Here is a 16,602-nt window from a genome sequence, read left to right on the forward strand (position 1 = left end):
TCCATACATACTTTCTGAATGAATAGCAGGTGCTAAGATTACATTACAGATTTAATTATTGTGATTGACATATGAACTAATTTACAAATGAAGCAGACAGACTTATTTAATTGCTTCATCTTTTTTGTATCTCCAAACTGCTTTACTTGACAACTCTCTTTATTCTTTTTTTTTTTTTCTTCAGGGTGTGTTTACAGAAATAACCTGAGACTGATTCATTTTCCAAGTAAGCAATTTTTGAAGACTTCATCAAGCTAAAGACCTTCAGAACTTGTATCTACTTGGGTTCTGTATACAGATTTAAATCCACCTCTTTGTTCCACTGAAAAACACAAGTAAAACAACCTACAGTTGACTTAATGGATTTCCTAAATTTGTCAACAACATATGTTTTTTCAACGTTATTATACAGGAAAACGGAATCCATAACCAAATGTTATAAAACAGTAAATACATCAGCTGGAAGCCTATTCTGTTGTTGTGGAATTTTACCGCTAAAAAACTCCCTGTAAAGAACACATAATGGAACCCTGGAGCATTATTGTAGAACTGCAATAGGAATGCAAGGAAAATGGAAAATGCGTTTAAAACATTCATGTGAAATTATATCTATGAACATTTCTCATTGATCGGTCTCATTGGAAAGTACCAAAAAACAAAAACAAAAAAAAAATGTACTAATCTTCAAGCCAGTTATATACAAGGAGACAACAAATATTTAGTGCATAGTGAAATTAGTTTTCTATTTTTTTTTTTGAATAGTATTTTTTGTAATTTGTATTTAAATAAGTGGAACTGTGTTTTTTTAATTAATATTTCCTATGACAAAGCTTTGTAGAACTTGCAAACAATTTATTTTTCATCTCCACCACTATGGTCCTGTTTAGTCTAAATAACTCTATCGAAACAATTCCTTCCTGCTTAAACTGCACTCAGAGATTAGCAACCTTTAATATTTCCAAGGCCATTGTCGTTGGAGTAATTTTTAGTGTCTTTATCATCTTTGGTGTACTTGGAAATATTCTGGTAATTCTCTCAGTGGCCTGCCATCGTCATCTACAGACTGTTACACACTATTTCATTGCCAACCTTGCTGTAGCGGACCTACTCTTAATGTCAATGGTACTTCCATTTTCAGCTATCTTTGAAATCCAAGGGTACTGGATCTTTGGTCGCATTTTTTGCAATATATGGGCAGCTGTGGATGTTTTGTGTTGCACAGCTTCCATAATGAGCCTATGCGCTATATCAATAGATCGATACATTGGTGTAAGTTTTCCCCTTAGGTATCCCAGTATTATGACTGAAAAGAGAGGGATTCTAGCCCTACTTTGTATATGGGTTTTATCAGTTGTGATCTCAATTGGACCTCTATTTGGCTGGAAGGAGCCAGCACCAGAAGATGAAACAATATGTGAAATAACGAAAGAGATGGGCTATGCACTCTTCTCTGCTTTTGGATCCTTTTACTTACCTCTTACAATTACCCTTATTATGTACTTTCGAGTATATATTGTAGCCAAAAGAGAAGGTAAAGTTTTAACCTCTGGGTTGAAATTGGAAAAATCAGATTCTGAGGAGGTCACTCTTAGGATCCATCGGAAGACCACACCAGAAAGTATTCGTTCAACTGCTAGTCCAAAGCACAAGGTTTCATTCTCAGTCCGTCTTCTTAAGTTTTCCAGGGAAAAGAAAGCTGCAAAGACACTGGGAATCGTAGTTGGATGCTTTGTTTTATGCTGGCTTCCATTCTTTCTTGTCATGCCCATAGGTGAGTAAAAATTGTAGTATAAAGTGATGATCTGCACATTCATGTTGCTAACTCTAGACTCAACTCTAGAATCAACTCAAATTTTTAATTGATTATCTTATTTATCAAATAAAAGGATGCAATGTTAGTAAAAATATATTTTTAAATGTATTAAAGAAAATATTGTTATAATTACAGTATTTTACTCTAAAAATCTATTTTTTATACATAATCTCACACTGACAAAAAGCTGATGTAGTGCCACTTTTTAAAAAAGGGAAGCAGGGTCGATCCAGGAAGCTATATGCCAGTAAGCCTGACATTGCTAGTGGGGAAGACAGTGGAAGAGATTATAAGGGATTATATTCAAGATTATATTCATGTAAACAAGATTAGATTTCAAATCACCATTGTTTTATGAGATATAAATTATGTCAAATGAATCTAATTAGATTGTATGAAGAAGGAAATAAGAATATAGATAAGGGCGAGTCAATTCATGTGATATACTTATTTTTTGCAAAGGTTTCTGATACAGTGCCACATGAGAGAATATTGTACACAATGTAGGGACTTGGAATATCTAAAAATGTTAGCTCATGGATAAATAACTGGATAAAAGACAGGGAGCAACGAATAGTAGAAAATGGATCATACTCAGATTGGACATATGTAATTAGTGACGTCCCCCAAGTATTAGTATTGGGCCCTGTTCTTTAAATATTTTTATTAATGACTTCAGGGAAGGATGAAATAGAAACATGTCAATTATACAAAGTTGTGTATGGTGATTAGATCAGTGCAGGATGTAATTGTTTACAAACATTGGAAGAATGGGCTGGTAAAAGGAAAATGAGATTTAAAGGGACAGTAAACACCAGATTTTTTTTGTTTAAAAAGGTAGATAATCCCTTTATTACCCATTCCCCAATTTTGCATAACCAACACAGTTATAATAATGTACTTTTTTTTCTCTGTTATTACCTTGTATCTATGCCTCTGCAAACTGCCCCCTTATTTCAGTTCTTTTTGACTGACTTGCATTTTTAGCCAATCAGTGCTGACTCCTAAGAGCTTCACGTGCTTGAGCTCAATGTTATCTATATGAAACACATGAACTAACGCCCTCTAGTGGTGAAAAACTGTCAAAATGCTTGCAGATTAGAGGCAGTCTTCAAGGCCTAAGAAATTAGCATGTGAACCTCCTAGATTTAGCTTTCAACTAAGAATACCAAGAGAACAAAGCAAAATTGGTAATAAAAGTAAATTGGAAAGTTGTTTAAAATTACATGCCCTATTTAAATCATGAAAGTTTTTTTTTTTTTACTTTACTGTCCCTTTAATACTGGTAAATGTAAGGTTCTACATTTTGGAAGTAAAAATATGCAGGCTATTAATTATTTAAATGTGACTAGATTTAGCAAAATAGAGGAGGAACAGGATTTGGCTGTACATTAGCATGTATTAAAAGAGGCATAGATGCAAGGAAGGAATGCATAATTCTTTCAATATGTAAATTCCTGGTAAGACCTCACCTTCAATATGGAGTGCAGTTCTTAGGGCCAATTTCAAAAGGACTTTTTTTAAAATTAGAAAAGGTTGACAGAAGGTTCACAAAACAATTAAGGGGGATGGAGATGTTGGACTATTAGGAGAGGTTAACCAAATTATAGGTCTGTTTTCTCTAGAAAAAGGCACTTGTAAAAAGGGGTGTAATTAGCCCCTGAAGTAAAATATGGTGATTTATCCCCACCCACCCCATCTTTCAACTCTTAATATTATTCATATTTCATACATCATTTAAAATGTTGCAAAAAAAAAAATGTAATCTCTGTTAGCCGCAGGATTACATGGAGGACTTATATGTAACTTGGGGTTTTATATGGTTTACAACTTAGTTCTTGCTATGATTCTAAGAGCTCTTCAGTGAAGTAAAGTATACATGGCCTTAAAAAGTAATGAAAGACATGAAAGATAATTATTCCAGTATTGATGATGACTGCCTAAAATATTAAAATGTGTGTTGCTTTAATTAATGATATTATTGCTAAATCACGGCATATGCACAATTAATCATTTTACACAAGTTGGATTAATTCAAATAATTAACATGTTTAAAAATCCAAACACTTTATTGTGATTATAAATGAATATTCAGATGGCTGTATTAAAGGGGCATTAAATACCTCAAACTATTAATATAAATTGTATTAATGACATGTAGTATTGCAACTTTGCATTATACATTATTTATTTTGTTCTCCTTTGCTGTAATTTAATTCTGAATATTGTGGGCTTTCCAATTCATGTTAAACATAGCAGTGCAAGCACAACTATATTCCACACAGTCATTGGTTGCACACTCTAGTAAGCCATTTATACCCATTTCTAATTGGCCTCAGCCAAAATGGTAACCTAAGTTACAATATGGTGGCGCCCACTGCTTTATAGACATTACCATTTTTTCAATATTTAAAAAACGAATATAATTTTTAAAAATACATGCACAAATTATTCTCGGACTAATCTTTGTTCTGAATACATAATTCAAGCAATGGTTTATTTAGTGTTTATTGTCCCTTTAAATCTAAGAATGTAGGCCAACATCTCTCAATATAGAAAGGTCATTACAATAGAACATATCTGTGTTGTGGGTTTATTCAATCATGCTTCTTTCTGAGGGCCTAATATTCAAAACCTTGTAGTTCAGGTGAGATAATCTATGAAGTCTCAACGGTACGGTGAGGCCCTTTAAAAAAAATTTGAAGCACAAATTAATCTTGAGAAACGTTTATGTTGCTATGTAGTGTTCTTTATGTGAAACAGAGATTCCTACATTACAATACATGGTCTAAAAATAAACGCAAAGATTTTGGGCCAGATTACGAGTGGAATTCTAATTAACGCTCCCGTTCGAGCGTTAATAGCGCTAGAAGTAAGCTTTTTTCTCTTCGGGTAATGCTCATATTATGAGTTGAAAGTAAACTGTTTTCACCAGCACGCTAACCTGCAGAGATAGTATATCACATGAGTGTTTAAGTGTTCCCCCATAGAAGTCAATGGAGAAAAAACACCCCACTCTTGCATAAACCTTATTGCATATTCTCATGTGCACTAACCCGACATGAAAATATGAATATTTCACATTCCAATGTTCTTCACATAGAAGAATATGTTCTATTTATTCATAAATAAATATAGCTGATGTTTTTTGGTTAAATATATATATATATATATATATATATATATATATATATATAAAGAGAGAGAGCAATATCTATTTAGAAATACTTAGAACATATTCTGCTATGTACAGAACATTAGCATGTGACATATTTACAGTAAATACACAGTATAACACTTTATTAAATATGAATATTGCATAAATGTTTTTAAATGTTTTAATCTTCTTAAAGGCATATGATGAAACCCAAAAACTTTTCTTTCATGATTCATATAGAACATGGAATTTTAAACAACTTTCTAATTTACTCCTATTATCATTTTTTCTTTGTTCTCTTGGTATCTTTATTTGAAAAGCAAGAATGTAAGTTTAGGAGTCGGCCCATTTTTGGTTTAGCACTTGGGTAGCACTTGCTGATTGGTGGCTAAAAGTAGCCACCAATCAGCAAGCGCTACCCAGGGTTCTGAACCAAAAATGGTCTGTCTCCTAAGCTTACATTACTGCTTTCTCAAATAAAGATACAAAGAGAATGAAGCAAAATGGATTAAAGGAGTTTAAAGTTGTTTAAAATTGCAGGCTCTATCTGAATCATGAAAGGGCTCCAATGCACTTAAATACATATGTATACATATATAGACATATATATATATATATATATATATATATATATATATTTGCATACATGTCTGTAAATACATATATACACATATAAATATATATACAGGTGGCCCTCGTTTTACAACGGTTCAATTTATACCGTTTCAGAATAACAACCTTTTTTTCCAGTCATGTGACTGCTATTGAAAAGCATTGAGAAGCAGTGCATTTATTAAAATAGCCAGTAGGTGGAGCTGTCCGCTTGTGTTACAACAAAGCCAAGCAAGCTCAAATTTATCAGTTTAACCAGACCTGAGCTATCGAGCAGATTTCAAAGGAACAAGATCTTCCTGTCTACAAATCACTCCAGATTGGAATGCATAGAAAGAACTGTTTGCAGAAAAATGCAAGTAAAGTCTGTGTTGTATGATTATTTTATAAGGTTTATAATGCCGTTTAGCAATTTTTTTTGTTCATTTAACTTAGTTTAATTATATATTCTGTGTTGTATGATTATTTGATTAGGTTTATAATGCTGTTTAGCATTTAAAATCTTCATTTCAAATTTTTAAAAAATAATGTATTAGGTGTTACTTATGACAATTTTGAGAGGGGCCTGGAACCTATCTCCCTCACTTCCCATTGACTTACATTATAAACTGGGTTTCAATTTACAAAGGTTTCGATTTACAACCATTCCTTCTGGAACCTAACCCCGGCGTAAACTGAGGGCTACCTGTATATATATATATATATATATATATATATATATATATATATATAAATTTATACATATGCATATTTAGACATGTATATGTATGTATCTCTGTGTTAAAGCCCTTTGGCTGCCTTTTTTTTTTGAGCCCTTAAAACTTTTGTGTGCAATATTTTTTGTGAATAGTTTTTATTAGTGTTATTATGAGTGTAACTGTACTTTTTAATGTATTTTTGATGTGTTTTGTGCTACTTTTTAGTTTTGTAAAACAGTTAACCAGAGCTCTGAAGTCGTGGTATTCATTTTGGCGTAAATCACAATTGCACTCAAGCGATCGCATTTACTTTCAACTCGTACTAACAGCTATAAGCCCAACGAGCACAAAACCATGCAATAAACCCCTCAATGTTTGCGATCCACTAGTAATCTGGCCCTTTGTGTGATTTCTCTCTATGCCTGCAAGGTTTTGAATATCAGGCTCTTAGATAGAAGAGAATGAGTCCCCTGGCTACCTCCAGTCTGTTATGGATAGTGCAGGATTATTATATGTTGCTTCCACAGTCCGTGCAGCTGTCCCGGTTTCTAGGGATTGCCCTGGCTCTGGCCACTGCACACCTGACTCTTTCAGACTCTGCACATAGCACACCCTACTCCACTCACAACTGACCAGCAGCCCACTCCACAACTGACCTGCAGCCCACTCCCTACTCTCACGGCTCTGGCCACAAGCACTCGTGGGCCCGTAACCTCCCTGCCCTGGAAATCCTCTAGGAAGTGTAACAATGTATAATTTTCTGGACACAATCAAAGCTACCTACTTTTAGATAGAATGCTTAATTATTAGAAGATACATACCCACATAGATACAGCTAGGATCCATTCTGTGTCTTTCTTTATAACAGAACAAGTCTTCCTTTCTTTCATATAATATTTGTAAGTTGGTTATTGGGTAAGCAAATTACAGCCGTACTGTGAAACTAAGATCTCAATTTTATAAGACGTTTTAAAAAAAATAAAAAATACTTTAAACTTAAGCTGGGAAAAGATAAAATAAAATCTGTGTATTTTATGTTCAAGACAGATGAGAAATCAAGTGGAGCAGATGTGATGTCAGTGGGGAGGAGATTTAGACTCAGAACAAATTAATCATGAGGTGTCAGAATTCTTACAGAATTCTTTATTGATAAGCTGTAACATTTAGCCTGTCTTACTTTATGGCATCCCTTTGCCCCTTTGCTATTTCTTTCTATTCCCACTGCATGCTAACACTTCTGTTTACTGTCTCTTCTAATCATGTTCTGCAGGTCCTAGTTTTTTTTTCAGTCAGTCACACAGCGCAGTGACTCACCTTCTGTGCACACTGATAAATAACCAACCAGTCAGGGCTCTGCATTAACTCCAAAGCTCTGTGTCGGTTTACATGCTTAAAGGGGCATTGTACTCTAAAAGACATTATACACTATATATACCTGTGTATATATATATAATGTGTGTGTATATAAAATGTAGAAGAAGGTGGCCGCTCGCTGCATTCAGCTCCTTTTGGAGCCAGATTTCTTCTTGTGAAAGTTCAACAAACCTAAGACCTGTGCCAGTATGTATGTATGTATGTATATATATATATATATATATATATATATATATATATATATATGTATATATATATATATATATATATACAGTAGATATATATATATATATATATATATACACACACACACACGCATATATATATATATATATATATATATTTATTTATTTATATGTGTTTGTACGTGGGAGGTTATAAGCTCTAATGCAGAGGTCAGCAACCTTGGGCCCAAATGTTTTGGAACTACATTTCTCATGATGCTGAGACACTCTTTAGGCTGTCTGAGCATCATGGGAAATGTAGTTTCAAAACATCTGAAGCCCAAGGTTGCTGACCACTGCAGGGATTAGAGCATGTCATTTTTTTTTCACTATAATGGCCTTTAAGTTTTTTAAGTTTCCTCAGATTCTGAATACTGTAACACCTGCTAAAGGTAACGCATAACTTGTATTGTATAGTGAACATTTTGAAATAATGTCTATATAACAAGTTATTTTTTATTATAAGTAGGATACAATGTATGCCTTTAGCAGTAATATTAGCATTTAGATAATTAAAAACAGACATACACAGAAGAGCTGCGGTGAGGACACTGTGTAGCAGTAATTAGCAATTGCACTATATTATTGGCAAAGTTACTGCATAACCATTACATTTATTGTGTGATTACATGAATATTATGCTTTTTAGTGCCTAAAAATGTAAATGGTTTTTAAGTAAAATATAACAATATTGGTGGTACTGATCACTACTGCATGACAACCCCCGGCAGTGATTTTACCCCTGGATTGCTGAGAATTAATTACATTTTTGACAACGTTATTGAGTTAGGAGGGAGAAAAAGACACGGTAAGAATCATGGAAAGGGGAGGGCAGATAGAGAAGGCTGAGAACAAGAAAAATGTCAGAAGGATAGAAAAGAGGGAGGGAAATAGAGAAATACAAAGGTAAAATTAAAAGAAGAGAGATATAGAAGGAGGGGTAACAATACAGGGAAATAAAATAACAGAATACAATAGATACAAAAGGAGAATAGGAGCTTAGGTTCAAAATAGATTTTTCCACAAAAAGGTTAATATGATAATGAGTCCAGCGTATATCACCAAGTATAACAAGGTGTATCATTTGTATTCTTCATGTACATCACATGTACACAAGTCATATGCAGTGTATAGATGTACCTTTATACAGCAGTGTTTAGGCAGTGGGTGAGCACACAGGTTATACACAGTATATAGAGGTACTTTTATATAGTAGTGTATTTGTACCTTTATACAGCAGTTCATAGGCAGTGAGTGAGCATGCAGGTTATACACAGTGTATAGAGGTACCTTTATATATATATATATATATATATATATATATATATATAGGGTATTTAGATAAGGGAGTGATAGTTTAATATAAGGCTTATGTTGGCAGTACAATTCTTTCACTTTGTCAATATATTTTTTATTTTTGTGAAAACTGGAAAAAACTCACGTGAAACCCCATTGAAAAGCCTGTTAACCATATGTTTTTATTCTGTGTTTAACCAGATTTTACTTTTATATCATAAATGTAATTTATGATATAAAATATGTAATGATTTTACAAAATATGTAATGAGTTTAGAAATGTAAATGTTCTTCTGATGTATTTGAATGACTTTGACACCGGGAAAACAGAAGGTGTGAGACTGAGCCAAAATAAAACTACTACACAAACTCCAAAATAAATAGAAGTCTCTCAGATTCTATAGAAACTAGCAAATATTAAAAATGTGTAATAATGGAGCGCTCGAGGAGAGCTAAAGTACAGCCGTATTGGACAGATATATAATATACCAGATATGAATAGACTATAGCAAGCGCAGAAGATTAACCACCAATGCCTAATCTATATGTCCTAAATATGTATATGTACTGGGCAATACTGCAAATATATAACTGCAATAAATGCAATCAATAAAAAATGCGGATACAATGGGTATTTTATATAGAGCAATTCATATATATGTTAAAAAGAAATTTACATAGATATACTGAAATTCATAAAAATAACATTTAATACAATAAATAAAAGGTCGACCTTAATATGTCAAATAACAATGCATCAATAAATACAATACAGAAATATAAATAAATGTACAAAAAACAAAATACAATTGTTTGATACTGTGTATCCAATAGAACAAATGTCAGATTGTCTATAAAAGAGTCTTTAAGTCCTTTGTGCTTGCAAACTTGAGTATCCGTGTAGACGACATGCACTTGCAGTTATATATTTGCAGTATTGCCCAGTACATATACATATTTAGGACATATAGATTAGGCATTGGTGGTTAATCTTCTGCGCTTGCTATAGTCTATTCATATCTGGTATGTTATATATCTGTCCAATACGGCTGTACTTTAGCTCTCCTCGAGCGCTCCATTATTACACATTTTTAATATTTGAATGACTTTGACAAAAGAAGTAACAGTTAACCAAGCTTGCAGGTAAAATTGTTGTATGACAATTTTGATGTATTGGAATTGAGGCCTTGCATAGAATACTGTTTCTATTTTGTTATAGTTGCTCTCAAACGGCTAGATTACGAGTTTTGCAGTACGGCTCTTAACGCTGAAAAATTGTCCATTATGCCGGAATGGCCAGGAACGCATATTACGAGTCACGGCGGTATAGATATACCGCAAGCATTTTAGCCTGTAACGCAACGTTCATTCCGCACTCAAAAAAATTATATTTGAGTGCGGGATTTTACATAGTGCTGTATTACTAGTTGTGTGGTCCGGCTAAAATGTTTGCGTTACAGCCTATACCGACACAATACATTCCGCCATCTGAGACCAGTAGTTATGGATTTTGTGTAACAACTCATAACTAAAATATTACAAAGTACACTAACACCCATAAACTACCTATTAACCCCTAAACCGCTGCCCTCCCACATCGCAAATACTATATTAAACCTATTAACCCCTAATCTGCACCCACCCACATCGCGACTATTAAATAAGCCTATTAACCCCTAATCCGCCGCTCCCCGACTTTGCTGACACTAAATATAATTATTAACCCCTATTACGACGCTTCCCGACATCGCCAACACTAAAAAGTTATTAACCCCTAATCCGCCGCCCCCGACATCGCCAACACCTAAATAAACCTATTAACCCCTAAACCGCCGCCCCCACATCGAAAACACTATAATAAAGTATTAACCCCTAAACCTCCAGCCCCCCACATCGTAACTACTAAACTAAAGCTATTAATTCCTAAACCGCCTTCCCCCCGCATTGCAAAACACTAAATTAAACTATTAACCCCTAAACCTAACACCCCCCAACTTTAAATTACAATATAACTATCTTAAAATAAATAAAAACTTACCTGTAAATAAAAAAAAAATAAGTTTAAACTATAAATTAACCTAACATAGCTATTCTAATAAAATTTAAAAAAAAATACCAATTTAAAAAATCTAAATTACAAATTTAAAACACCTAACACTACGAAAAAACAAATCTAAAATAACAAAAAATAATAAACACTAAATTGCAAAAAATAAAAAAACCTCTAAGTTCGCAAAAAATAAAAGAAATTATCAAAAATAAAATAAAAACAATTACACCTAATCTAATAACCCTATAAAAATAAAAAAGCCCCCCCAAAATAAAAACACCCCCTAACCTACAATAAACCAGTAGGCCCTTTGTAGGGCATTGCCCTAAGTGAAACAGCTCTTTTACCTTAAAAAAATTAAGTCCCCCCCCTAAAAGTAACCCCCCCCACCAACCAACCATCCAAAATAAAAAAAAAATAACTCTAAAAAATCCTAAAATACCCATTGCCACTAAAGGGGCATTTGTATGGGCATTGCCCTTAAAAGGGCATTCAGCTCTTTTACAAGTGCCCATCCCTAAAAAAAACACCCTAAAAAAAAATAACACTAACCCCATAAAATCTACTCATGGTTATTGAAATCCGGACATCCATATTCATCCAGGCGACGAGAAGTCTTCATCCAGGCGGCGACACCTTCATCCATCTTGAGGACGTCTTCTATCTTCATCCCGGTAGCGTAGAGCGGAGCTATCCTGGATGGCGAAGACATTCTGCACGGAGCGTCCTCTTCATACGGTCACCACCGTACACTGAAGTTGAATGCAATGTAGCAGTTTCAAAATGGTGTACCTTGCATTCCTTTTGGCTGATTTGATTCTTCAAATTGAAATCAGCCAATAGGATGAGAGCTTTTGAAATCCTATTAGCTGTTCAAAACAGCCAATAGAATGAGAGCTACTAAAATCCTATAGGCTGTTCAAATCATGTTGAAACAGCAAACTTGCATTTAACTTCAGTGTACGGTGTTGACTGTATGAAGAGGATGCTCCACACAGGATGTCTTTGCCATCCAGGATAGCTCCGCTCAGTGCCGCTGGAATGAAAATAGAAGACATCCCCGAGATGGATGAAGGAGTCGCCGCCTGAATGATGACTTCTTGCCGCCTGGATAAAGATGGTTTTTTGGGTGTTTTTTTTTTAAGATTAGGGATGGGCACTTGTAAAAGTGCTGAATGCCCTTTTAAGGGCAATATCCATACAAATGCCCCTTTAGGGGCAAAGGGTAGCTTAGGATTTTTTTTTTTAGGTTTTTTTAATGTGGGGGGTTTACTTTTGGGGGGAACTTAGTAATGTTTTTAAGATAAAAGATTATTGTAGGTCAGGGGGTGTTTTTATTTTTGGGAGGCTTTTTTATTTTTATAGGGCTAGGTGTAATTGTTTTTATTTTTGATAAATTTGTTTCTTATTTTTTGAAAGCTTAGTTTTTTTATTTTTCGTAATTTAGTGTTTATTATTTTTTGTAATTTTATATTTTTTTATATTTTTTCGTAGTGTTAGGTTTTTAAAATTTGTAATTAAGGTTTTTAATTTGTATTTGTAGTTGAAACTTAGTTTTTTTTTATTTCACAGGTAAGTTTTTATTTATTTTAAGATAGTTATATTGTAATTTTAATTTAAAGTTGGGGGTGTTTAGTTAATGGTTAATTGAGCTCTCATTCTATTGGCTGATTGGAACAGCCAATAGGATTTTTGCAGCTCTAATCCTATTAGCTGATTGGAACCTTTCAGCCAATAGGAATGCAAGGGACGCCATCTTGGATGACATCACTTGCATTCAAGTTCCAGTTTACGGCGGCGACCGTATTGAAGAGGAGCTCCCCGCCGGATGTCTTCAGGATGGACCCGCTTTGCTCCGGATGGATGAAGATAAAAGATGCCACATGGATGAAGACTTCTTGCCGCCCAAATGGATACTTTAAGAGGAACTTCAAAAACTGTAAGTGGATCATCGGGGGTTAGTATTAGGTTTTTTTAAGGTTTTTTTTGGGTGGTTTTGGGTGGTTTTATTTTTAGAGTAGGGTCTGGGCAGGTAAAAGAGCTAAATGCCCTTTTAAGGTCAATGCCCATACAAATGTCCTTTTCAGGGCAATGGGGAGCTTAGGTTTTTTAGATAGGGTTTTTATTTGGAGGGTTTGGTTGGGTGGGTGGTGGGTTTTACTGTTGGGGGCTGTTTGTATTTTTTTTTACAGGTAAAAGAGCTGATTTCTTTGGGCAATGCCCTGCAAAAGGCCCTTTTAAGGGCCATTGGTAGTTTATTGTAGGCTAGGGGGGTTATTTTGGGGGGGGCTTTTTTTTGATAGGGCTATTAGATTAGGTGTAATTCCTTTTTATTTTTGATACTGTGTTTTTTTCGTAATTTAGTGTTGTTTTTTTCATACTTAATATGTAATATAGTTAATTTAATTGGTAGTTTAATGTAATTTTAGTATAATAGTTAGGGTAGGTTAATTAATAGTTTAGAATTAGTTTATATTAATTCTACAGGTAAGTTTAAATTTATTTTAAGATAGGGATGTTGTAATTTTAATGTAAAGTTAGCGGGTTGTTAGGTTTAGGGGTTAATAGCTTAATTTAGTTTATGGCGATGTGGGGGGCTGGCGGTTTAGGGGTTAATAGGTTTAGTTAATGGTAGTGATATGGGAGGCCAGAGGTTTTGGGGTTAATACATTTATTTAGTGGCGGCGGGGTCCGGGAGCAGTGGGATAGGGGTTAATAAATTTGATTTAGTTTGCGGTGGTGTCGGGGAGCGGCGGGATAGGGGTTAATAACTTTATTAAAGTTGCGGCGGGGTCCAGGAGCGGCGGGATAGGGGTTAAACATTTTAGTATAGTGGCGGCGTTTAATGACAGGTTAAAAATAAAGTTGGAAAAAGCCGAATAGACGCGAGATTGATGACTGTTAGTTAACAACAGTCCGATGCTCATCACCCCGTACTTGGTGCGCGGCTTTTTGCTGGCTTTTTTTATAAATATGGAGATCATATTCAGGTTCGCAGGCCGCGATGTTAGACGAGTGTATTGGTGCCGGCGAATGCAACCTAGTTGAGGCTTTGATAAATATTCCCCTATGTTTCTGTGGCAAAGTATCAAAATGTCTGTGTGTTGGTGTATACATGTATTTAAGTGTGTTTGCATGTGAATGTGTGTAAATGTCTGTGTGCAGGTGTATTTATGTGTGTATAAGTGTGTGTCTGTATGTGAATATGTGTGTCAATGTGTCTTTTTGTGCATGTGTATATGTATGTAAATGTCTGTATGTACGACTAATACTCACAAACGAATAGCACCAAAAAGTGCAAGGAAGCAGACTGGAACCTCACAGTTGCCCAGCAAACTGAACAGACGCAGAGATAATTCTGTAGTACTTCTTCACCAGTGAGGTCCTCCTGGTTCCTAAAGGGGAGGATATAGAGCCAACATAACCCAGTACAGTTTGTACAAATATATATGTATCCAGGGAAGATGCACACTTACATGTAGCGGATCATAGCCTGAGGAAACAGCCAGTTGTAGGCTGAGAAACATGTTGCTTTTAAAATAAAATATTCTTTTCAACTAATACACTTGCTGATGGATTTTATCTGGTTATCCATCTATACTCCTGCATCAGTTTTGGGAGCTGTCTTATTTGTTGAAACCTTTGAAACAGTCAGCTGGGCGGCTGAGAAGTCCCAGCCTGTGTATATTGCACCTGGAGGTGCTTTGCTACATGTAAGTGTGCATATTCCCTGGATACACATATATTTGTACAAACTGTACTGGGTTATGTTGGCTCTATATCCTCCCCTTTAGGAACCAGAAGGACCTCACTGGTGAGTATTAGTCTTACATATTTTGCTTGTCCCCTGGTATTGTGGTATTAGGCCATTGGGCGCCTCTGAGTTTCTTTTTCCAGGCCATCTGTTATCATCAGGATTTTGACCCCCCCTACGTCAGAGAGCTGACCTTTGCAATCTTCTGGAGCTATTGTGACTTACAGGATATCATTTAGTTATTGGACATTTATTGTGTTTCCAGTCACAAGGTTATATATTACTTTTTTTCCTCTGGTATTCTGCTGTCTATTTTTAGAGTGTTGTATACATTACTATTGTTCTTATTACATTGTGTTACATTTGTTTTGATTGAGAGCGCCCCCTTGAGGATTGGTGTGCTTCCACACACCATAGCTATATATTTTGTAATGTTTGTATGTAGGCGTATATTATTATTATCATTTATTTGTATTAGCGCCAAAAAAATCTGTAGCGCTACCGTAAGACTGTAATTTACAGGGCACTTCACTTACTTCTAAGGACCAAGCTGATTCCACTTCACACTTCCACTAGTTTTCCTATGACAGGCAGCTTATTTAAATGGTGAGCTGCACACTTTCAAAGGGGTCTTCTATTTCTAGCTCTTTCTGTTATAACCAACAACTGGCAGCTGGAAGGGCACAGCAGAACTTCTATCAAAGGTGAGGCTGGGTCTTTTCTATGTCAATAAAATATCCCTGGAGGAAATTGGGACTATCTAATTCCCACCCTTATATCTGCATTTGAAATTGGGGGAAATATTTCATAAAAGTCACTGGCTAAATGCCGGTGCTGAAGTCCAAATCATATTAAAATTCCCATGTGTGAGTCTTTGGGGAAAACACAGAAAGAGAGGGCATTCCCAACTTGTTTTCATCTTATTTTTTAATGTCTCCATAATCTCTCTCTCTCTCTCTCTCTCTCTCTCTCTCTCTCTCTCTCTCTCTCTCTCTCTCTCTATATATATATATATATATATATATATACAGACACACACACACATATATATATACACACACACACTAGGAATATATAAATATGAATCCTCTAAATTTACTTTTAAACTTCTAATTAACTTTAAGTCTGTGACTGTTATAAAGTATAGAAGCTCCAACTCATGATACGGTCTGCAATACAGCACAACCCAGGTATTAACTCAATAATAATATACTGTATCTGCTCTGCATTACACAGTGCATAAGGTTTCAGTCACCAGCCTTTAAATAATTACAGACAGTTGCAAGCACCAGGCAGTATTAGAGACTTATCCTCCGCGCTGTATGTGCTATTTCATTTGCATGAGGAGCAGAGAGAGCGAGACAGTCAGTGACAGACAGTGATAGAAGTGCGGATAGTCTGCAGACTGCGGTGCAGTAATTTAAAGTGACATAGTCATGTATACATCATGTGCAGGCCTGTGCTATGTTGTTTTCTAAACATTAACAAATGAGTGCTTGATCATGTCAGTCACTGTATTCCTTCCTTGGTCACACAGTGCAGGAGTGTTTGCCCCTTTCTCATTTTAAGTGTAAGTTGTCATGAATAACAGATTTTTTTTTTTAATTATTATTGTGTTACATGT

The 16,602-nt window shown here is 35.0% G+C and overlaps 1 protein-coding gene across 1 annotated transcript in view; it reads left to right on the forward strand.

Moving 5' to 3' along the window:
* Positions 1-850: 850 nt before the first annotated feature.
* Positions 851-16,602, forward strand: part of ADRA1A (adrenoceptor alpha 1A) — a 115,435-nt gene continuing 99,683 nt past the window's right edge. Inside the window, exon 1 of the mRNA XM_053716164.1 lies at positions 851-1,771. Coding sequence (XP_053572139.1) covers positions 874-1,771 — 898 coding nt within the window. The 5' untranslated portion in view covers positions 851-873. The remainder of the gene's footprint in view (positions 1,772-16,602) is intronic.

This window comes from Bombina bombina, chromosome 6, assembly GCF_027579735.1.
Source record: "Bombina bombina isolate aBomBom1 chromosome 6, aBomBom1.pri, whole genome shotgun sequence".
In the NCBI taxonomy this organism is placed as follows: domain Eukaryota; kingdom Metazoa; phylum Chordata; class Amphibia; order Anura; family Bombinatoridae; genus Bombina; species Bombina bombina.